Source organism: Trachurus japonicus, chromosome 6 (assembly GCF_045865225.1).
Source record: "Trachurus japonicus isolate A0001 chromosome 6, Traja_1.0".
NCBI classification, from domain to species: Eukaryota; Metazoa; Chordata; class Actinopteri; order Carangiformes; family Carangidae; genus Trachurus; species Trachurus japonicus.
Genome location: NC_140912.1, coordinates 35754100 through 35778904, shown reverse-complemented (window position 1 = coordinate 35778904; position 24805 = coordinate 35754100). Strand labels below are relative to the sequence as shown.

Sequence of the window (24805 nt, the reverse complement as noted above, 5' to 3'; positions counted from 1 at the left end):
GTATATTTATTTTAGGTGAGAGAGAAACAACTTTTTGATTCTTCTGTATGGCCGAGACATACAGAAGAATTGACAATAAAAATTGTTAAGTATACGTCTAAATCCCATATCAAGTACATATTTGTACAAAAGTCGAACTTACTTAGGGCAGAGATGACAGAAGGTTGAGATGTTTCATTTTTCATAGTTTTGTTGTTAAAGGCCTGACAGCTGTAGTTCCCACTCTGACTCTCTGTAATGTTCATAAGTCTGAGCTCTGATCCAGGATCAGCCATGGGCTCTTTATTTAAAAACCAGGTGAACTGGGCAGTGGGTCTGGAGTCAGCTGAGCAAGTCAGGCGGACGTTTGACCCTTCCTCATAGTGAGCGTGTGATGGAGAATTTGTTAAACGGGTATTTTCTGGGCCAACTGAATGTAGGTAAAAAGAAAAAAAAACAGTCACTAAGATGTCATGTTAGCAGCATGAAAAGACACATGGCATTCACACTGACTCATAGTGTGAAGAATGTATAATTGATCAATATGCGGCAGAGAAAAACAAAATATCCATGCAAAGCAAAGCAAAAGAACAAAACTTTCTAAATGAAACTGTACAGTGATTAAATTGACACTGTGTTGTTTCTGTTGTTGTGTTTTTACTGGATTCATTTAGGCTAAAAGGGTGTTGATGTTGCATGAAGATGGTGGCAGATAGAAAAGTGAGCATGCAGGTTAGTGACTCACAGCTGATTGAGAGAAGCTCTGGATCACTGGTGCCATTACTGATTGTATTGAATGCCTGACACCTGTATGATCCCTGGTCATAGCGGGTCACATTGACTATAGTGAGAGTGGAGCCTCCATCAGTGATGTGAACTCTGTCACTGGCTGTGACCTCAGAGCTGCTGTTCAGCCAGAGGAAGGAGGGGAAGGATCCAGAGGAGGAGCAGGACAGACGGACAGAGCTGAACTCCACCAAGTCTGTGCTGCTGGCAGTTAGTGTTACATTGGAGACTGGCACTGTGGTTGAAAAATACACTGTTTACTGTCACTGCCATCAAGAAATTAAGGCACAGACAATAACAAACAATATCACTACACTATGATGAAGAATTCATTCCATCCAAACCATGTCATGATGATGGCTGATGTTAAGGTTTCAATTTTCTCATGATGTATGCAAAAAACTATACAATACTCCATACTGTAGGTAGCCTACTGTATGTATATCATTTTTGTGCAATAATCATAAGTTCAAACATCCTCTCCAATTATGTTATATGTATAGACAGTGTGTAGAAGACACTTTAAGTCTATTTTCCATAGTTTTCACATTTGTCCATAGAGACATTAAAGCAGAAGCAAAGACGGTTTATAAACCAAGACCTTCCATGACGAGTCAGCTTCCTGTATGCATGTCACGTGGGCTTCTGCACGGCCACGCCTCTTTAGGGAGACCAGAGGCAGCCTGGAGTGTATTGACTCCAATGGGAAAATTGAACGTGAACACAGATTATGGTCGGGTCTTTCTCCCCACAGTCACTTAGTAAATTTTGGACTCGTTTTTCACAAGCCACATCTCTTCTGAACAGTTTGACACGAAAATGGCAATTTTCAGACGGACACATCAGGAGAAAATCCACTTTGTTCAAGACCTGTCTCTGTCTCTACGACACAGTCTCGCGAGATTTGGCACAGATCTCCTAGGCAACGTCAAACAAACGGCTGCGAACTCCCGTGAAAATGATTTAAATTATTTTTGTCACGCTAAATATGACTGTTACTAGTGTAAATATTTAATGTTATCATAAGAAAATATAAATATCTCACTTTCATCTACCTACAAATTGTATAAATCCACACACACGTTCACAGACGAGGTGGGGTGACGGTTGGCCATGCCCATTTAGAGAGACAGGAAGTGTATACCATTTCATATCATTGGAGCAGCCGCTCATGGAGTATCTTGGCAGAAGTAAGCGATCCGGTAGTTTTGGCTAACTTCTTGTCAGCCGATGGAGTTAGCAGCCCCCGCCCTCATCATGGGTCTATTGGTCCTCGTCCCTACGTCACCACATTCACGCGCATCCCTTGGCTGCACACACCCTTCATGCCGTTCTCTCTCCTCATTGGATAAAGGTTGTAGGATACAAGGAAGTATACAAGAAGTTTTCTCCTCGGCTTACAGCAGAGCAGAGTGACTGACAGACCCGTGTTTCAGACCAAACACTCTATGGGCGTATTCACACCGGGAAAGTCCGATAGTTCACTTGCTTTGGTGCGGACTAAATTTTTTTTTACTTGGTGCGGTTTGTATTCACATTGCATTTTTTCACAAGCGGACCAACTTTGTAAACAAAAGCACGTGTGTCCCACAGTCGCTCAATCATTGGATAAAAATGATCAGCGTCTACTCAGACCAGGGTTTTTTCTGCATTATAAATTTTGAGGCGGCCGCCTGTCTGCGTTTGTACGGAGAGATCGCGCTGATCCGCTGCTGTTTACTTTCTCTCTTAGCGTCTCCGCCTGCAGATGTTCAGCTGAGGGAATACGCTGCTCAGCTGTTGAACTGAGCGTCAGGAGCAAGTTGATAACCAGCTTCGTAGTACCGTGTTAACTCGGGCCGGGGCTTGAGGTTTTGTTAAGTTGGAACATGAACACAAAGCCTGGCGATGTTGAGCCTCCTTCGCAGTACTACAGGCCGGAGGAGTCGGTGTTTTTTTTTCCCTCGGCCTTTATCCTGAAGGGACAGCTGGAAAGAGACGGGCAGGCTACGCGGAGATAAAGTGAGGGGGGGTTGACACGCAGTCCATTATTATCTGAAGCTTTCAGGCAACATTATCACCCCTAAAAATACTATAGCCTAGCTATATATTGGTGAGAAATGAACGAGGAAGAGGGGGAAAAAAGACATGCTATTGATTTTTCTAAACGGTTATGATTTGTACCCGTTTACACGTGTAGATGTTGACACCCCTAGTCTGAAGGATGGTGCGCTAAAAAAAAGAAAAAAAGGACGGCACAGCAAAAAACAAACAAACAAAAAAACATAATCATTCTCTCAGGATGCCGCATGCCGATCGTCATTTAAGCTATAGTCACATTTATTTCTATTAACGGTTATTAATCGGATAACGACTTTCTGTTAGGCTGTCAGTTAAAAAAATATATATTAAGAATGCGCATCCTTAACGGCGACGGGTGGTGCGTCCTCTCCAGCATCTGATGTTTTCCACTGACCAAATATCAAGGAGGCAGCGTGTCTATCCATGTTGACCCACGGCTCATTGTTGATAATTTCCACATTTTCTGACAACAACGGAAGCCTGTTGAATCCAAAAGGGCGCTTGGATTTTGCATTTGGTTCGGGAAAGGTTCGGTTTGCATTCACACTGTACGCGAACCGCACCAGGGTTCGTTTGGGACTCTGGTGCGGATCAAACAAGTGAACCGAGTCCCAGCTGCAGAGGTGGTCTCGGTCCACTTGTTTGATCCGCACCAGAGTCCGCTGGTTTGTATTCACACCTCCCTAAAAAGTCTGCACCAGAGGAAAAGTCCGTTTTAAGCGGACCAAACGAGCCTGGTGTGAATACGCCCTGATTGCTGTCGGAAGATATAACCTAGACTTATATTAACACAAATATTCTGCTTACTTCTGCTTTAATTGAATAATAGTGTCCTGAGTCAGTTTTTGATGGTGGTCAGTTGAACACTTTATTAATGTTGATTACGTTGGTGACTTACCCAGCATTTCCAGGTTAGTGGTGTCCTCTATGGTGCCACCTAGGTTGTGAGTAAATGAGCAGATGTAGTTCCCCTCATCAGTTTTCTTAACCTCACTAATCTGGATGGAAGGACTGGTCAGGTCTGGAGGACTGGGTGAGAAGCTGACTCTGTCCTTCACTGGTGACGGAGGGTAATCGGGGTCATTGTTTGGGGCAAATGAAGCAATGTTGGTCCTCTTCCCTCCCATTGGCTGATAGTTCCATGTGACCTGTGTTGGAGCAGACTTAGGGTCAGTGAGTGGATGTGTTCAGTAGGGCTGACCTCCAAAAGTCGACTATTCGACGATTCGATTCGGAGGGGTCTGATTCGACTATGAACCTCGTAGTCGAATCTAACCAAGACCATACCATTCTGACTATATGGGGGTGCCCACGCTGCTGAGCATAAATTGTTACATAGAATGTCTTTTTTCGTTATAAAAAGACTATTTTGATACAAAATCTGCCTACTTTCTGTTAATAAAGAGTTCAAAATTATGTGTGCGTTTAAACGGTAGTCTTAGCTTCTTACTACGTATTAATAAATCACCCACTGCAGTTGCACAATCAAATGAGCGGAGGTTTTTTTTTTTTTTTTCAAATGAGCGGAGGTGAGCAGTAGGACCGTCAAAGTCACCGTACTCAGAAGTCACTGCAGCACACTCACTGAGTGGCAAAAAGACGAGGGGCAGAGCCGCCAAAGTTTAAAATCAAGGAAGTCTGACAGTCTAACTTTGTCAACATTTATCATGCATGACCTGACAGAACAGCAAAACATTGTGAGGATACATCTGACTTTGACCGAGTTACATTCAAGAACCTGCTTTCAATCACGGAAAATAAATTAACTCCAGCGGTGATTTTATTTTTTTTCGATGGATCAGCTGTGTTTACCGTTTCAAGTGTCAATAGTTCTGATGGTTAGACAGATGAATTAGTCCCTAACACATCCTAAAGTTTGACATGTCAGAGTTTTTCAGAAGAGGAACTTGTTTTTTTTTTCCGACTTCCGAGTTGTAATGAACGCACCATAAGTGTCGGGAGTCACAGCTGTAATCTCGTCCCTCTGCAGCCTGTCTGTCTCTCTGCCGGTGCCGCGGTCACACTGTGTGTGTTACAGGATTGATTAACGTAATGTACGGATTGTCGAGTCCTTCTGACCTCCGTTTGTTTTGATACTACATGTTTTACCCGGTTTCTCTGTGTCCACGACCACCGCTATCCTTCATCACGTTGAGGGATGAGGGATGACTCACAGTCCGAGCAAAAGGAGCGTTGTCCAGGGCAACGTAACATAAACGCATACCCTGGCTCACAATGGCTACTAAAAATCATCCAAAGTGTGGAAAATAAATAAAGGTATTTGTTTTACACCTACCATATTTTTTGGGTGTTTTAGCTCTTTTGTTTGAAACGGGAAAAAGTCGCAAATTTGCTGCTATCTAAAAAAAAAAAAAAAAAAGGTTCGACGATCAGTCGACTACGGCAAAATCTGACGAATCAGATTCGACTATGAAAATCCTTAGTCGAAAACAGCCCAAGTGTTCAGTGACTGAGAAACACAACAGGCCTCAGTCATCATGCTGTTGATAAGTGACACTGGAGAGTGTTTAGAGACGTTCACATTTGGCTGTAAACTCCACAGGTCAGTGTGAACAGTATTATAGTTACATGAAGTCTAAGAAGTCCAAATGATAAAACAATTATTTCTGTGGAATGTGATTTGTTGTGGTGACTAAACAACATCCATCTATGATAATTTTCACAGGTTTCACAAACCTGCAGAATCAGATCAGTGACAAACTGACAAAAAAATGACTTTATTTTCCAGGAAAAATTACCATTTGTTTTTTTTAAATATACATAAAAATATACAATATATGACTGCATATTCATTTAATGCCCAATATCTTTTCATTCCAGATTAATGTCCAAAATAATCTCAATGTCAATGAGCTGCTGTGTCAGGATGTAACAGATACTTTCATTCAAATTTTATGTGTGAGAAATGTGTGTGTGAAAAGAAACTAAAACAAAGAAAACAGTGTCATGTCTGTGTGAATCTGACCGCGATAATGTTAATCCCAGTTGCATCAGTGAGGGCACAACGCAGGTTGATTGTCTGGCCAGGATAAGAATACACCTTTGGCTCTACGTCCACTTGCTGACCAGTCACTCCTAAAAGAAGATGACAGAGTCAAATTTCATGTCTGTTGTTTAGAGGAGACAAGAAAAGGAAGAAGGTAAATAGTATCAGTAAAAAACCTGCAGATGATAAATGAATGACAACAGCGTGGAAATGTCAGAAGTTTGACTTGTCCAGACAAAAAGAGGCAAATAAAGTTTAAGACAGACTGTAATGAAGACTTCATTTTATCCAATGGCTATTTACAGTAATCACTGATGAGAGAGTCAACATGTAAAATATAATCTACTGGAAACACAAGAACATGTTGTATTTCTCCCCAGTGTGAGACTGAATTCACCCTTTCCAGATAATTAGGGTCCGGGCAGCGCAGCTGCCAGGACACTATTGTATTCCTAGGAATTCTTCTTCTTCTTCTTTAGGGTCCGGGCAGCTAAGCTGCCGGGACACTATTGTATTCCTAGGAATTCTTCTTTCTTTCTTTCTTTCTTTCTTTCTTTCTTTCTTTCTTTCTTTCTTTCTTTCTTTCTTTCTTTCTTTCTTTCTTTCTTTCTTTCTTTCTTTCTTTCTTTCTTTCTTTCTTCTTCCAAGGAAGTCATACTTCCCATGGGCGAAAACTCACCAAACTTCACAGAAACATCCGACCCCATGCCAGATTCACTGAACTCCAAGGACATGTGCCCCCCCCTCCTAGGGGGGGCACAATAAGCGTTTAAATTTAAAAACTTTAAAAATTCCTACCAAACCAACGGTAGATGCTACAGTGTTGAAACTTCACCACAATGTAGCCTCAATACTGCTGAAACTTTTGTCCACTTAAACTCATTACAAATTATGAAGTCCATCACTCTGTTTTCTTCAATAACTGTAAAACTTTTAAAATGTATCTCCTCCCACAATTTTTGCTCAATTGACACCAAACTTGCTACAGAGCATCTCCAGACCGTCCTCCACAAAACTTGTTTCTCGGATTTTTGATTAAGCAAAAATTGAGCCAACAGTGCATGAAAACGTTTGACTGTAAACAGTACTGTAAACATATACCATCAAATTCTTGATAAATACATTTTCAAACTTCCTGAAAAAAAAAAGACAATATTCTGGAGTCATGGTTAATGAAGTTTGGCAAATATCAGAATTTTAATTCAAAAGCTGAATTTTTGAGAACATTTTGAATTCTGCTCTCATGGGAACAACTGCAGTCAATGTGAGTGTGGAATTTTTAAACATCAGATTTTCTCTTATGAAGCAAAACACTTATCATTAAAAACAAATCACCAACATTTTCATGCTGTCAAGATGCAATTTATGTATTATCAGATTTTTGTTTAGATGACTGAATTTCTGAAATTTTGACCATTTCATCACAACAGCTGCCCGGGCACTGGCTCACCTGAGTGGATAAATGAAGCTACACAGCAGGTCTCACTACCAGCCAATTAGCTCAGTGAGTTAGGAGCTGGTTCTTGGTGTCAGAGGTTGTGGGTTCGAGACCCATCAAGGGTGATGATGATGATGATGATGATGATGATGATGACAGATCAAAATGTCACATGTCCTCAAGTTGTTTTGCTGTCTAAATGCAATTTATGTATTAACAGATTTTTGTTTAGATAACATAATTTCTGACTTTTTGACCATTTTTGAAATCTGCCTTTACAACAGCTGCCCAGGCACTGGCTCACCTGAGTGGATAAATGAAGGTACACAGCAGGTCTCACTATAAGCCAATTAGCTCAGCGAGTTAGGAGCTGGTTCTTGGTGTCAGAGGCTGTGGGTTCGAGACCCAGCAGTGGTGATGATGATGATGACAGATCAAAATGTCAGTTGTCCTCAACACGAAACACAAGACAGTTGCACTGATGGTGGCACCACAGCAAGCTTCTAATTATAAAAATCCAAATAGCTTGGACTGGACTATGTGCGAAGGCTCCTAACATCTTAGAGTCACAGTAGATGTTTAACAAATACATATGTAATGGTATGTGCTGTCACATTTCTGCCTCCTTAATTGACGTGAGTTGGTTGGCCTATGAGGTGGAGGAGTGAGGGCATATAGGGAGGCTCTAGCCCCCCCTCTCTTCCTCTTGCTCCCTGGCACTGAGCTCCACCCACTTCCTGGTTGCAGCTTTCCGCTTTCACGCAGGTAAGGTGCATGGCTGCAGTGCTGCTGCTCATGTTTTGGCTCTCATTGGATGGTATTAATTTATTTTATTTGTGTTGTTAGCGGGTAGTTTTGGCCGCGGTTACTGTCCCCGTTCCAGTACGCAACTGACTGGAGGACTAAGGTGCGTACTCGCAGCATCTCTTGTGTTTTGAGTAATTAGTGGCATCAGCTGATTGGCGACCTGTCGATTTTCCCTGTAGCTTCCGGACGCTCCATCCGCGGACCTGAGACACTCCATCCTCCATGGAGCAGTACATTCTCCCTCCTTGGTTGGTCACAAGGACGCCTGCAAAATAATCTACTACTGCTTGGACACATTAAGATAAGTAGCCTGGGATCACTGCTGCTTCGCCGGGCCTCGAGTCGAGCCGCGACTCAGTGAAGACTGTAAACTGATTGTCTGACTTTTTAATTGTTGTCGGCGGATTTCACCGCTGCTCAACGCTGCGCCTCGGCGCATTCTCTGCTCGCCACAGACTGTGACACCTACCGCCTGCAGACGCTCCCTCTGCCCCGTCCTGTGCTACGGGCAGAGCGGCCGTATCACAAGGATTTGTGGCTGTGTGGTGTCTCTCTGTGTGTGTGTGTGTGTGTGTGTGTGCGTGTGTGGGTGAGAGAAACAGGTTGATGAGTGTGAGTGTGTATGCGAGTGTGTGAATTGAGGGGTTATGATGGGGCCCAGGTGAACCATCAGATTTAGGATTTATGTTCATTGTTTTCTTTATTTTTCTTGATTTAGTATTTGTTTCATGATTAATTCATTAAGAAATAATTTAGGCTTAACCTGGTCAATTTTGTATTAAGATAAATTGTTTCTATTTTTTGTTGTCTTGGAAACTGTTATATTAATTGTTTGTGTTTATTGTTTATGGTGGTTCCCTTATTAATTGTCCCATTTCTGTTTCCTGTTCCTAGCATCTGAGAGCCAGCGGTGGAGGTGGTGTCCCTGGGTGATGGTTTCCCTCTGTGTGCTGTGTGACACCTTCTTGGTTTGTTTTCTCTACACATTATAGTTTTGAGTTGTTTCACGTGTGAATGGGGTGCTCTTTAACATGAAGGATTTCCTTCCCCTCTTACCCCTCCCTGCTGTGCCTTCTCATCATTACAGGAACTAGTTATCCCCCCATTCCCCCCCCTATACTTTTAAGCTTGAAATATTTGGATATCTGTTGTGAAAATAAAATCAATTGTTATAATTTATTGAACCACGTCTCCTGCCATTTTGAGTTACGTACCTGTGTGTCCTTTTTGTTTTGTTGATTATACTTGAATTTCACTTTAAAGGTCCTGGGGTGAAACCCCCCAGGTGGCGTTGTCGGTTTAAGTTACAGCAATTATAGATTTGAGTAAATTCCCTTTATTAATTTAATTATTATTTTTGGTCCTCCCACCCCTCGTACCGCCACACTTGGCGTTGTCGGCAGGATCAAATTCATTCAAGGCGGAGACGTGTGTTCCTTATTTAGGTATTTTTTTGTTGTTGTTTTTCTTCATTCCCTTGATTGTGGTTGAATGAACAGAGTGTATGGTGTGAGTGAATGTGTGTGAGTTAAAGGCGAAGCAGCAGTGAGTCTCCTTTTTGTAATTATAATATTTGTGTCCGTAGTTTAAATGTCAGCATCAGAAAACATGGAGGGACAGATGCAGGAGTTGAGGGACCTAGTAGCTCAGTTGAGGGCGGAGAATGAGAGGTTACAGAGAGAGCAGGCAGAAGTTCTGCCTGGTCCTAGTTCTGCACCTCCCATTGCCCGCGAACCTCCTTTAGTACCACCCTCTTCTAGCGCCCCTGCGACAGAGCGACTTATCTTAGTACCCAGAGACAGGAAGTGTCCTGTGTTTAGGGGTAGATCAGGCCTAGGGCTAGAGGAATGGGTTGAGGAAGTCCAGGCGTGCATGAGGGCCCGTCGTCTGTCTATAGCTGACCAAGCCTTCTTCCTTTTCGACCACTTGGAGGGAGAAGCACGTGACGAGATAAAATATCGTTCGACCGTAGAAAGAAACGACCCGGCCAAGATTATTGCTGTATTGCGAGAACTGTATGGTTGTACCGACTCCTATGTTGCCCTGCAGGAGGCGTTCTTCTCCAGGCGACAGCAGGAAGGGGAGACGCTCCAAGAGTTCTCCCTTGCTCTGATGAGCTTGATGGCTTCCATAAAACAACAGGCTCCGAGCGAGATGCCAAACACCGAGGTTTTGATGCGCGACCAGTTCGTCGAATATGTCATCGATGGTTCCCTCCGGCGAGAGCTAAAGCAGCTGGTGCGCAGACAGCCTGCAGTCTCCCTCCTGGAGGTAAGGGCGGAGGCAATCAGGTGGGAGCGGGAGGGGTTACCAGGGGGTGCGCGCGGCCGTAGCCACTCAGTCCCTTCGGTCATGGGTTTGCAGTACGGTGTGCAGGGTGTTCCCCCAGCGGTTAGCCCAAGTCCAACTTCTGAATTGCAGGAAGTGAAGGGGATGTTGAAGCTTCAACAGGAGCAGTTAAATAGGCTCACTGAATCACTTGCCCAGCTGCAGAATAACTCTCAGCGTAATCACCCTCCTTACTATGGTCCAGTAATCTGCAAGCGGTGTAATCAACCTGGCCATTTTGCCAGGGAGTGTGAGGGGGCGCGTGGCCCTTCTCGTCCCCGGCCCCATGCTCCTGCTCCTTCCCGGCCTCTTGCGCCAGCTCCTTTCCGGCCGAACAGGCAGCAAGGCCCAGCACAGCATCTGGGAAACTAGCACCCACCGAACTGTGGAGCCAAAGTTCGGGGGGGGTAACCATCGGCTCATCGGACATTTCAAGCACTGAGGGGGGAGCTAAGCTAATTTCTGCTTGTCCGCACGTGGACGTAGTCATGGGGGGAGTAAAAATTCCTTGTTTAGTAGACACAGGATCCATGGTCTCCACTATTTCGGAAAGTTTCTTCCGGCAGCACTTTCAGGCTGGAGTTCAGGGGAAGCTCCAACCTTGCCATTGGCTGCAACTTCAAGCCGCTAATGGCTTGCCAATCCCATACCTCGGTTACCTAGAGCTTGAAGTCACACTCTGCGGTAGGTCGTTGCCAGGGTGTGGGTTACTGGTGGTCAAGGACCCCCCGGCGGGTGGAGCACCTTACTCCCCTGGCATTTTGGGGATGAACGTCCTACGCAGGTGTTACAGCACGCTTTTTGGGCAACATGGCAAAGCCCTGTTTGATTTGCCCACGGTCACAGGGGCACCACAATCGGTGGTGCAGGCGCTGCAGAAATGCCACCGAACTTCCTTGGATCCCCCTCTTAAGGTCACTGGCAGAGTCAAAGTCCTTGGCAGGAAGGCTTGTCGGATTTCTGGTGGCACAATGCAAATCGTTCCAGCCACATGTTCAGCCCAGTACTCTGGGACTACTGTACTCTTTGAGCCTTTGGAGAAGGGCCTCCCTGCCGGACTGTTGGCCTCTCCAGCACTGGTTAGAGTCGAAGGGGGCACCGCCTACATCCCCGTCGTCAATGTGGGATCCTCTGATGTGCTTCTTTACCCACGAACAGTCGTAGGTGCTTTGAGTGAGGCCCATGTAGTGAGTTTGCCCTCTGGAGTGAAGGAGGTTCCATCTTACTTGGCCACAGTGGCATCACAAGCTACGACCCCAACGCTTCAGGACCAAATAGGTGCGGTGGATTTGTCCGCCTTGCCCATTGACGAACAGAAGGAGGCGCGTCTTCTTCTCTGGAAGTATGCTTCCGTCTTCTCATCCTATGAGGGTGATTTAGGCTGCACTAGTCTGATATCCCACGAAATTCCCCTGTTGGATGACGCACCAATTCGTCAGCGCTATCGGCGCATACCACCATCGGACTATGAAGTGGTCAAGGAGCATATTAATCAATTGCTTGAAACGCAGGTCATCAGGGAGAGCTGCAGCCCATTCGCTTCGCCAATTGTTTTGGTCAAGAAGAAAGATGGTAGCCTACGCTTGTGCGTAGACTACAGACAACTCAACAGCCGAACTAGGAAGGACGCTTTTCCGCTTCCTCGAATCGAGGAGTCGCTGGACGCGCTTACTGGTGCCCGCTGGTTTTCCACTATGGATTTAGCCAGCGGGTACAACCAGGTCCCGGTGTCCGAAGCTGACCGCCCCAAGACGGCAATCTGTACCCCATTCGGTCTCTTCGAGTGGAACAGAATGCCGTTCGGGTTATGTAACGCACCCAGCACGTTCCAGCGGCTAATGCAGCGCATTTTTGGGGACCAACAATGTCAGACTGTGTTGTTATACCTTGACGACATTGTAGTCTTCTCGTCCACCTTCCAACAACATCTGGAAAGACTTGAAGTGGTTCTGCAGCGGCTACAGCGAGAGTGTTTGAAGGCCAAATTGTCTAAGTGCTCATTTTTTCAGCAAGAAGTGCATTATTTGGGGCATGTCATCTCAGCCCAGGGCGTTTCAACTGACCCCGGCAAAGTGGAGGTGGTAGCCAGCTGGCAGCCCCCGACCACTATCTTGGAGCTGCGATCCTTTCTCGGGTTCGCAAGTTATTATCGTCGCTTCGTGGAGGGTTTCGCCAAGCTGGCTGCCCCTCTCCACCGCCTTGTTGCTGAGCTTGAGAGGTCAAAGGCCAAGAGGTCTGAGCCCCGTGTTTCAGAAAGATGGTTGACAGAACATCAGCAGAGTTTCGACGCCCTGAAATCCAAACTTACCACCGCCCCTGTGCTTGCGTACGCTGATTTCTCCCTTCCCTTCATCTTGGAGGTCGACGCAAGTCACGGAGGTCTGGGCGCCGTACTAGCACAAGAGCAAGGAGGGAAAGTGCGGCCAATAGCCTTCGCCAGCCGAAGCTTGCGACCAACAGAGCGTAACCCAGCCAACTATAGCTCCATGAAGCTGGAGTTTTTGGCACTAAAATGGGCTATGACGGAGAAATTCCGTGAGTACTTGCTTGGCCACAAGTGTGTTGTATTTACGGATAACAATCCTCTTAGCCATTTGTCCTCAGCTAAACTCGGAGCCTTGGAACAGCGTTGGGCAGCCCAGTTAGCATCGTTCGACTTCGAAATTCGGTATCGGCCTGGCAAAAACAACACGAACGCAGATGCGCTGTCCCGCTTACATCCACCGATGGACGCCGACTTGGGGGCCATGGTGTCCGGTACCCCACTTCCACAGCCTCTAAAAAAAGCCCTTCAGGCCCGACGGCCTTCAGCATGTCAGTCGGCTGTCTGGGCCTTGCCGCAGTATCCGCCAGCTGACATTGGCGCACTTCAGCAAGCCGACCCGGTGATCCTTGAAGTGTTGGCTTTTTGGCGACAGAAGCAATATCCGTGTCGTGAAGAACGCAAGCAACTGTCCCAGCGTTCTTTGGTTCTTCTCAAGCAGTGGGGCAGACTGATTGAGCAGGCCGGAGTTGTTTATAGAAAAGTCTTGCGCCCAGAGGGGGGTGGAACAGTTCTTCAGGTACTCCTGCCTGTTGCATTGCAGAGGAGAGTTCTTACAGAGGTGCATCAAAATCATGGCCACCCAGGTGTTGAGAGGACGTTGGAGTTGCTGCGGCAACGGTGTTACTGGGCAGGAATGTCTGAAGACGTGAGACACTGGTGTCGGACCTGTGAACGGTGCTTGGTGGCCAAGGATTCTGGGCCACCTGTCCGTAGCTTCATGGGGCATCTGCTTGCTTCGGAGCCGAACGAGATCTTGGCGATGGATTACACCATGTTGGAGCCAACCCAAAATGGGTTGGAGAACGTCCTCGTCCTCACCGACGTGTTTAGTAAATACACCCTTGCTATCCCTACCCGTGACCAACGGGCCTCCACCGTTGCTCATGTCCTTGTCACTGAATGGTTTTCGAAGTTTGGCGTCCCGGTACGGATTCATTCCGATCAGGGCCGAAACTTCGAAAGCGCCCTTGTCCGGCAGCTATGTTGTTTGTACGGCATTGAAAAATCCCGCACTACACCGTACCACCCAGCGGGTAACGGTCAGTGCGAGCGTTTTAACCGCACCCTGCATGACTTGCTGCGCACTCTACCAACATCACGAAAACGTGACTGGCATTCTTGTTTGCCACAGTTGTTGTATGCTTACAACACCACCCCACACCAATCGACAGGAGAATCGCCCTTTTTCCTCATGTTCGGCCGTGAGGCCAGACTCCCAGTCGATTTCTTGCTGGGGCGGGTGAAGGACCCCATTAGTGGCTCAGTAAATGACTGGGTCCAGGAACATCAGACCCGGCTGCATCTGGCTTTCGACGGTGTCCGAGATCGGCTGAAGGACGCAGCCCAGCGCCGAAAAGAACGCCACGATCAGACTGTGCGGTCAGTGCCTTTGGAAGAAGGTCAATTAGTGTTGTTGCGGGAATTTGGTTGGAAAGGCCGACACAAGATTCAGGATAAGTGGAACCATGTGGTACATCAGGTGGTGAAAGCTCCCTCTGGAGATGGTTCGGTGTACACAGTAGCACCAGCAGATGATCTTGCTAAGGTCAAACGAGTGCATCGCACTCTGCTCAAAGCCGTAGCTGGGTTGCCTGCCCCAGATGGCACTTCTGTTCCTTCGATCAGTCCGGCCAATCTGCCAGTCAGGCAAGACGAACTGTCGGACGAAGACGACTTGTTGGCCGTGGTAAGGGAAACTTCTTTTCCTCCAGCTGATTGTGATGCTGGGGGAGGGCAAGGTGCACCTGTATTGACATTACCTACCACCTCGACGGAACCCTTGCCCCCGACACAGTTTGCTCCTTCGATCGCTCCGCAGCAAATGGCACTGCCATTAGCACCTTCCTCTGGCTCAGCAGCGTCATTACCACCTTCTCAGTCCGCTCTGTCACCAGTTTCTCCCCCAGAAGGAACCAGGCGACGGACAGCCCGGACTACGGCTGGCCACCATTCAAACCGTCACCATTTGCCTCGACCCACAACTATTCAGTCCAATACCGTGTCTGCCTGCTTTAGGCCTTGGTGTTAACTTGTGTTCTTGCATCGTCGGGCCGACGATGAAAAAGGGGGGGGTGCATTGTAATGGTATGTGCTGTCACATTTCTGCCTCCTTAATTGACGTGAGTTGGTTGGCCTATGAGGTGGAGGAGTGAGGGCATATAGGGAGGCTCTAGCCCCCCCTCTCTTCCTCTTGCTCCCTGGCACTGAGCTCCACCCACTTCCTGGTTGCAGCTTTCCGCTTTCACGCAGGTAAGGTGCATGGCTGCAGTGCTGCTGCTCATGTTTTGGCTCTCATTGGATGGTATTAATTTATTTTATTTGTGTTGTTAGCGGGTAGTTTTGGCCGCGGTTACTGTCCCCGTTCCAGTACGCAACTGACTGGAGGACTAAGGTGCGTACTCGCAGCATCTCTTGTGTTTTGAGTAATTAGTGGCATCAGCTGATTGGCGACCTGTCGATTTTCCCTGTAGCTTCCGGACGCTCCATCCGCGGACCTGAGACACTCCATCCTCCATGGAGCAGTACATTCTCCCTCCTTGGTTGGTCACAAGGACGCCTGCAAAATAATCTACTACTGCTTGGACACATTAAGATAAGTAGCCTGGGATCACTGCTGCTTCGCCGGGCCTCGAGTCGAGCCGCGACTCAGTGAAGACTGTAAACTGATTGTCTGACTTTTTAATTGTTGTCGGCGGATTTCACCGCTGCTCAACGCTGCGCCTCGGCGCATTCTCTGCTCGCCACAGACTGTGACACCTACCGCCTGCAGACGCTCCCTCTGCCCCGTCCTGTGCTACGGGCAGAGCGGCCGTATCACAAGGATTTGTGGCTGTGTGGTGTCTCTCTGTGTGTGTGTGTGTGTGTGTGTGCGTGTGTGGGTGAGAGAAACAGGTTGATGAGTGTGAGTGTGTATGCGAGTGTGTGAATTGAGGGGTTATGATGGGGCCCAGGTGAACCATCAGATTTAGGATTTATGTTCATTGTTTTCTTTATTTTTCTTGATTTAGTATTTGTTTCATGATTAATTCATTAAGAAATAATTTAGGCTTAACCTGGTCAATTTTGTATTAAGATAAATTGTTTCTATTTTTTGTTGTCTTGGAAACTGTTATATTAATTGTTTGTGTTTATTGTTTATGGTGGTTCCCTTATTAATTGTCCCATTTCTGTTTCCTGTTCCTAGCATCTGAGAGCCAGCGGTGGAGGTGGTGTCCCTGGGTGATGGTTTCCCTCTGTGTGCTGTGTGACACCTTCTTGGTTTGTTTTCTCTACACATTATAGTTTTGAGTTGTTTCACGTGTGAATGGGGTGCTCTTTAACATGAAGGATTTCCTTCCCCTCTTACCCCTCCCTGCTGTGCCTTCTCATCATTACAGGAACTAGTTATCCCCCCATTCCCCCCCTATACTTTTAAGCTTGAAATATTTGGATATCTGTTGTGAAAATAAAATCAATTGTTATAATTTATTGAACCACGTCTCCTGCCATTTTGAGTTACGTACCTGTGTGTCCTTTTTGTTTTGTTGATTATACTTGAATTTCACTTTAAAGGTCCTGGGGTGAAACCCCCCAGGTGGCGTTGTCGGTTTAAGTTACAGCAATTATAGATTTGAGTAAATTCCCTTTATTAATTTAATTATTATTTTTGGTCCTCCCACCCCTCGTACCGCCACACATATCATTACCTCAAAAACTGATTTTTCTTTTTACTGTGGTTTCAAATCTGCCTACATGACAGTGAATGGCTTACTCAATTTGTGAAGCCACTAGTGCACTGCCACTTGTCAATAAGCTCAGTGTGATAGACAACGGTCTTTGGTTCCCGAGGTTGTGGGTTCAATCCTCAACTGGTCCAAATTGGACATTATAAGGACAACTGTCTTGTCTTCCTATTCTCCTGTTTGTTGCTCAGAATTGCCTAAATTTGCCCAAAAGTAGCCCGGACCCGACCCATCGCTGCGCAGCAGCTATAATCCTAGGAATTCTTCTTTCTTTCTTTCTTCTTCCAAGGAAGTCATACTTCCCATGGGCGAAAACTCACCAAACTTCACAGAAACATCCGACCCCATGCCAGATTCACTCAACTCCAAGGACATGTGCCCCCCCCCCTCCTAGGGGGGGCACAATAAGCGTTTAAATTTAAAAACTTTAAAAATTCCTACCAAACCAACGGTAGATGCTACAGTTTTGAAACTTTACCACAATGTAGCCCAGATACTGCTGAAACTTTTGTCCACTTAAACTCATTACAAATTATGAAGTCCATCACTCTGTTTTTTTCAATAACTGTAAAACTTTTAAAATGTATCTCCTCCCACAATTTTTGCTCAATTGACACCAAACTTGCTACAGAGCATCTCCAGACTGTCCTCCACAAAACTTGTTTCTCGGATTTTTGATTAAGCAAAAATTGAACCTACAGTGCATGAAAACGTTTGACTGTAAACAGTACTGTAAACATATACCATTAAATTCTTGATAAATACATTTTCAAACTTCCTGAAAAAAAATGACAATATTTTGGAGTCATGGTTGATGAAGTTTAGCAAATATCAGAATTTTAATTCAAAAACTGAATTTTCTAGAACATTTTGAATTCTGCTCTCATGGGAACAACTGCAATCAATGTGAGAGTGGAATTTATAAACATCATATTTTCTCTTATGAAGCAAAACACTTATCATTAAAAACAAATCACCAACATTTCCATGCTGTCAAGATGCAATTTATGTATTATCAGATTTTTGTTTAGATGACTGAATTTCTGACATTTTGACCATTTCATCACAACAGCTGCCCGGGCACTGGCTCACCTGAGTGGATAAATGAAGCTACACAGCAGGTCTCTCTACCAGCCAATTAGCTCAGTGAGTTAGGAGCTGGTTCTTGGTGTCAGAGGTTGTGGGTTCGAGATCCAGCAAGGGTGATGATGATGTCAGATCCTCGAGCTGTTTTGCTGTCTAAATGCAATTTATGTATTAACAGATTTTTGTTTAGATAACAGAATTTCTGACTTTTCGAAATCTGCCTTGACAACAGCTGCCCGGGCATTGACCCCCTGAGTGGATAAATGAAGCTACACAGCAGGTCTCACTATCAGCCAATTAGCTCAGCGAGTTAGGAGCTGGTTCTTGGTGTCAGAGGCTGTGGGTTCGAGACCCAGCAAGGGTGATGATGATGATGATGACAGATCAAAATGTCAGATGTCCTCAACACGAAACACAAGACAATTGTCCTAATGGTGGCATCACAGCAAGCTTCTAAATTTAAAAATCCAAATAGCTTTGACTGGACCATGTGCGAAGGCTCCTAACATCTTAGAGTCACAGTAGATGTTTGACAAATACATATCATTATTTTACCTCAAAAACCGATTTTTCTTTTTACTGTGGTTTCAAATCTGCCTGCACGACAGTGAATGGCTTACTCAATTTGTGAAGCCACTGTTGAATGCCACTTGTCAATTAGCTCAGTGCGATAGACAACGGTCTTTGGTTCCCGAGGTTGTGGGTTCAATCCTCAACTGATGCAAATTGAACATTATAAGGTTAACTGTCTTGTCTTCCTATTCTCCAGTTTGTTGCTCAGAATTGCCTAAATTTGCCCAAAAGTAGCCCGGACCCGACCCATCGCTGCGCAGCAGCTATAATTAAATGTGTATTTCCGAGACAGACATATAGATTAGGCTGAAACGTTGTTCTCATGACAATTGCTAAACAGCTGGGGTGGTTATAATGGTTTCAGTTGGCATTTTGAATTCAGTTTAGTCTTAATCATTTCCTTAACTTCTTGCCCCGCTTTTCTTGAAGTCCAGACAATGAATGAAGACTAATGAACATGTTCAAGTTTTTAAATGTGAGAGTCTTACCTGTAAAAGCCACGGTGACAATGTAAAGTAAAATGAACACATCCATTGGTGACTCTTCCTGAGACGTGCAGGTGAGAAGAACTCAGCCATCAGACTGAGAGTGTCCTAATAAATGACTCATGAACAGGACCTTTACCTCCGTGCTGCAGTTCAAACCGTCTTCAAACCCCTTCAGCTCTGTGGTCAAAAGCTGCAGTATGTCTCCCTGTTGTGGTGAAATGAGTTGGTGCAAGTTATGTGCAAGAAGAGAACAGGAAGGGTCAATAGTACATTGCAGATTACTTCCTCATATACAGTACTGCCTTCATACTTGAAAACTACACTGCAAGTTATGTTTTTATTGCATGAAACCAAGAAGGGTCAATAGTCCAATGCAGATTACTTCCTCATACTGCCTTTATATTAAATCCACACTCTCGCACTGAAATCATCAGAGGGAATTAAGGACAAGGAGTGAAAAACATATTCTTTTTGTTGTTTTATTTGATGATACTGCAGAGGAAATGGCAGCAGCTGTGTTAATATACACTGTCATCATTGGAGCCATCACAGGTGAGCTCTCCAAGCTTGTTACAGCAAATAAAAGAATGTAATGACCTATATATCTACTGACAAATTTGTGAGTTTCTAAAAAAAACAAAAAAAAAACACTTTGAAATGTAACTTTTTTTCATGAATTCTCTACAAATTTCACTAATTTGAGCTGTGCTCCTGCTGCACCTCCTCACTAACTTACTTGTGCTTTTCCAATGCAGAGCACACATATTTTCATGTTTATTAATGATTTTTTTTTATTTCAAACCTGCAGTAGTTTTTTTCCTGGTAAATTAGTGACTTCATTTTTCTTACAGATTTGTAACTTAAAGGACAATTCTAGGCAAATTCAACCTGGGGCTATAGGGTTAGGGTTAGGTCTAGAGAATGAATCTGAAGATTTTTCTTTTTAATTGCTCCTGTTATGCAGTAGTTCTGTCTGTCCATGCATTGCCACGGCAGCCTATGTATAATGGGAGTGGACGGAACTTAGGCTGTTTAGGCTTTTTTTTCACAGACAATGTCAGATGGCTATTCGAACATACACTGAGGGGTTTGTTTACTTCAGATCCGTCCGCTCCCATTACACGCTGCTGTGGTGATGCAAGGACAGACAGAACTACCGCATAACAGGAGCTATTAAAAAGAAAATATTCAGATTCATTCTTTTAGACCTAAAATAGGAAACCATAGCCCCAGGTTGAACTTGCCAGCAATTGTCATTTCATAAAATAATATAAGAGGACATTATAACTATGAAATTGACCCTGTCAGGGTTTGACGACATAAAAACAACGTTTACAGCTCAATCCTCTTCTCTACCTTTTTAAAGTGTGTCTGTCTGTTGTTAATGATTAACAGCAGTGCATATTTTAATTTTATGGGAGTGTTTTGTCCCCATGTGAACTTCCGGGAGAGTTTTCTTGGAGAATTGGTGACTGATAATCTTCTTCTGCGTGGGCAGTAAAAATCATTCAAATATCTCAGACATTTACATGTTTATCTAGATGTGGGCTTGTTAGTTTCTGTGCTAGTGGAGGTTTCAATAACTTGACACCATACCAGAAGCTCGTTAAAACTCAGCTGATTGATTAGGGAGCCCTGTTGGTAGAGTTATGACCTGCTCAGAGTGGTCCGTATGTTGTGATACCGAGTTCCCTCTGCATACAGTTTTCAGGTTCCTGTGCATTTAGTACCGTGTGCAGTGTCTCTCACAGATTGTGTGTTTAAAACTCTCACTCCTTTGGTGTGTGCTGCAGGGCTGTGGAGCAGCCTGGCCCATTGGGGCTGCCCTCTGAGGGTCTTGTTGGTATTGGAGGTCCCATATGAATTACTCTTTTCAATAAAGACTTAATTTGTACACCTACCTGTCTCTGTGCCGGATACCCTTTTGCCTCTGATACCAGACACGACGGGTTAATAAAGGTGGTGGCAGCTTTCTGCTACACCTATAGAGACCTCAAAATAAAATAAATTATACTATAAATTACCAATGACTTTCTTATCCTTTCTGTGCTATCATTGGTGAATGAACAGATCAGGAGTGAAAAACAAATGATGCTTTTCCTTGTATAATAATTCATACTTTAATTTATGAGATTATAGTGATGTCCCATCAGACAAAAATGATGATGTGATGATAATCTGTATATAAAAGGAGAACTTCCCTGTAGCATAATGGGAAAAAAAAACATAAGAAACTCCAAAAAATTTTTCAATTAAGTTACTGTTTAGTAACAACAACAACAAAAAATATATTAAACACGTGATAAAGTCCATGAAACTATAACCAAAGTAATTTGGTGGCCCAGCTCACCCTCTCTCTCACACAAAGAGAAATCAACAGGTGTACACAGTTGATACACACTGATATCCTCGCCCATAATCATGTGACTCACCATCCCCCTACTCTATATGACTACATAAACAATATAATAATCCAAACAAACAACACTAAACAACCTCTAACCTTAATATTGAGAGAAATAACACATAATTTATTCCTACACATGTAGTATCTCACATGTATCATACAGATACAGAACTGATCTTAGGTGCTATAAGTCTTGACAAACAAACTACAACTGGACTGATTAACAGAGGAATACAACTGTGACGTGGTGATTGTAATTTCACTTCAGAAGAATTTAAAATATCTAAATAAAAGAAATCTTATTCAAATTAATTTCACGTAACCTCAAATTTAAGAGCTCTAACATTTTCCCTAGTCCTTGTCAAAATATCATCCAGTAGCCAGTGTGCTACAAACCACCAATACAAACTTCTGAGCCACAAACCTGCATCAGCTGTTTAGCAGTTATTGTAACAACAACAGATCCGTAAATATATTAATCACTATATTTTAGTTATTGTCTGGAAATGCACAACAAGCAATTGGGATATTGGTGAAAAATACATTTTGAGTTATCAAACCCATGAGATTATATAACCCTTTCTTGTTATTTTTCTCTTATTACCACTCGATATCATTATGAAGTTTTCATTACAGTCTGTCTTAAAATGTGCCTCCTCCAGTTTATTCTGGACAAGTCAAACTTGTCTTCTGACACTTCCACACTGTTGTCATTCAATTATCATCTTTCTCTTTCTTTTAGGAGTGACTGGTCAGCAAGTGGACGTAGAGCCAAAGGTGTATTCTTATCCTGGCCAGACAGTCAACCTGCGCTGTGCCCTCACGGATACAACTGGGATTAACATTATTGCGGTCAGATACATGATGCAGTTTTCTTTGTTTCAGTTAGGACTTGATAACTTTTTTAAACAAATTAGGTAATTTTCTAGTAGAATAAAATATTTGTTAGCTCCTCTCCGATGCTGCTGCCCTATAAAACAGTCTCCAGTGTTACTTATCAACAGCATGATGACTGAAGCCTGTTGTGTTTCTCAGTCACTGAACACATCCACTCACTGACCCTGAGTCTGCTCCACCACAGCTCGCATGGAACTATCAGCCAATGGGAGGGGGGAGGACCAACATTGCTTCATTTGTCCCAAACAATGAGCCCAATTACCCTGAGGGACCACTGAAGGACAGAGTCAGCTTCTCACCCAGTCCTCCAGACCCGGCCAGTCCTTCCATCCAGATTAGTGAGGTTAAGAAAACTGATGAGGGGAACTACATCTGCATATTTACTCACAACCTAGGTGGCACCATAGAGGACACCACTAACCTGGAAATGCTGGGTAAGTCACTAATCTACATTAATAAAGTGTTCAACTGAGATACTGGTCACCACCATCAAAAACTGACTCAGGGAGTGGTGTTTAGCTCACTTGGTAGAGCTGTCGCCCCATGTGTTGAGGCTACAGTCCTCACTGCAGGCGGCCACTGTTCAAATCCCACATCGGGCAGCGCTGTCCTGCATGTCATTCCCCCTCTCTGCCTCCCCATTTCCTGTCTCTCTCTCGACTGTGCTACTGTATCAATTAAAGGCATTAAAAGCCCCAAATATACTTGACTCAGGACAATAGACCTAAAGCAGAAGTAAGCGATCCGGTCGTTTTAGCTAACTTCGTTAGTTAGCAGCCCCCGCCCTCGTCATGGATCTATTGGTCCTCGTCCCTACGTCACCACATTCACGTGCATCCCTTGGCTGCACACACAGCCCTTCATGCCGTTCTCTCTCCTCATTGGATAAAGGTTGTAGGATACAAGGAAGTATACAAGAAGTTTTCTCCTCGGCTTATAGCAGAGCAGAGTGACTGACAGACCCGTGTTTCGGACCAAACACTCTACAGTATGTAAGTGATTGCTGTCGGAAGATATAACTATTTAAGACTTATGTAACGGGGGGTTGGTAGACCCCCGTTTGTAAATGAGAAGTTTTGAGAGGAGCATTCTGCCAATGATCACAAGTCAGATACGGGAGGAACAAAGTGTACAATTTATTAACATGATTTAAAAGAGTCCAAACTTAAAGGTACAATATGTATGTAGCGGCCCTTGGTTCCCCAAGAAAAGAGGCGGAGAGTTCCTTACGGGTGCATGAGTTTATTTCTTTGGTGTAGCACCGTGAAAACTGAGGGAATATACAAAAAACACAAGAAGAAAAAGTTTAACACATTGCACTTCACATACCACTTCCCCAACACAGATTCAAAAACACCCAATTTATTACTATAAAAAGGCAAACAAACAAACCACATTTTATTAACCCATTACAAAATCACTAAAACCTTATTTAAGGAATAAAAATATAATTTGAACGGCATCACCCCAAAACCAAAAAATAAAACAAAACATCAAAAATAAAGTACTGGCCCAAAATTAAGATACACACCTTGTTCCACAAACCAAGGGGCTAATAGGAGGATGGAAGGTGCCGTCTATACTGTGTGTCACTGTCTCCTGATAACAGAACAAAACCAAACCATAAGGGAACCTACACCAACACAAAAATTACAAATAATTCAACAAAGAAAACTCACTCAACGAGCCACGGACATGCTTCAAACAAAGCCAGCAGCACAAACACTGAGCCAACCAGGGGAGAACAAAGGGAGGATGGTGGTGATGCGCACAGGTGAGCGCACACACCCACAGGAAGAGCTTACAGGTAACAGTGGCCTCCTCCCTTTTATACCCCAGAAAACTGACCACTAGATGGCAGTGATACACTGACTTTTACAGGCACTTGAGTGAGAAAAATAAAGGGGGGAATCAGCAGACAAGACACAGGAAGGCTGAGATGGCAGCTCAAAACAATTACTATCATTTACACTCCCACCAATCATGTTATGATAAATATGTCCTCAATGAATCATACATGATTTTTTTTTTTTTTCTTTTTCTTCCTTTTAACAAGTAATACATTTCCCTTGGGTTCAGGTTCATAACCTTTGCCATCACTGTATTGAACCACAAATGTTAACAGATTGGCATAACACTAGCAAACACCAAGTTGCTCATTCTCTAACAAGAGCACCAACTTCTGAATGGGTCTTTCGACAATTGTGAGTTTCCTGATGATTTCCGATCTCCCACTTGCACTTTGACCTTACGCACTAGGTCATCACTCCCTTGGATGGGTTCAACCACTCGTCCCAACTGCCACTGATTTCTGGGAAGAAAATCATCCTTGATGATGACAACATCATTAACTCTAAGGTTACGCCGAGGCACATGCCACTTTTGCCTTGTAGAAATATTCAAAAGGTATTCTTTCCTCCAGCGACTCCAAAACTGTTCAATCAGATATTGCACTCGTCGCCACCGTTTTGCTGCATACATGTCTTCCTTCACAAATTTCCCTGGGGGTGGAAGAGCGACTTTGGGCTTCATCAGGATTAGATGATTAGGTGTCAAGGGCTCTAGTGATGTGGGATCATTGATGCCATCTGTATTCAGCGGGCGACTGTTAACAACGGCCATATAGCTTCATAGAACAGAGTTCGAAGTGAAGCATCATCAAGTCTGCCAGGACAGAGAGA

At 44.3% G+C, this 24805-nt stretch overlaps 1 protein-coding gene across 1 annotated transcript in view; it reads right to left on the bottom strand.

Moving 5' to 3' along the window:
- LOC146986582 (cell adhesion molecule CEACAM5-like) overlaps positions 1-18995 on the bottom strand; it is a 28575-nt gene extending 9580 nt beyond the window's left edge. Inside the window, exons 1-5 of the mRNA XM_085780507.1 lie at positions 18821-18995; positions 5813-5922; positions 3725-3974; positions 725-1000; positions 143-409 (exon numbers count right to left, since the gene is read on the bottom strand). Coding sequence (XP_085636633.1) covers positions 143-409; positions 725-1000; positions 3725-3974; positions 5813-5922; positions 18821-18866 — 949 coding nt within the window. The 5' untranslated portion in view covers positions 18867-18995. The remainder of the gene's footprint in view (positions 1-142; positions 410-724; positions 1001-3724; positions 3975-5812; positions 5923-18820) is intronic.
- Positions 18996-24805: the final 5810 nt, after the last annotated feature.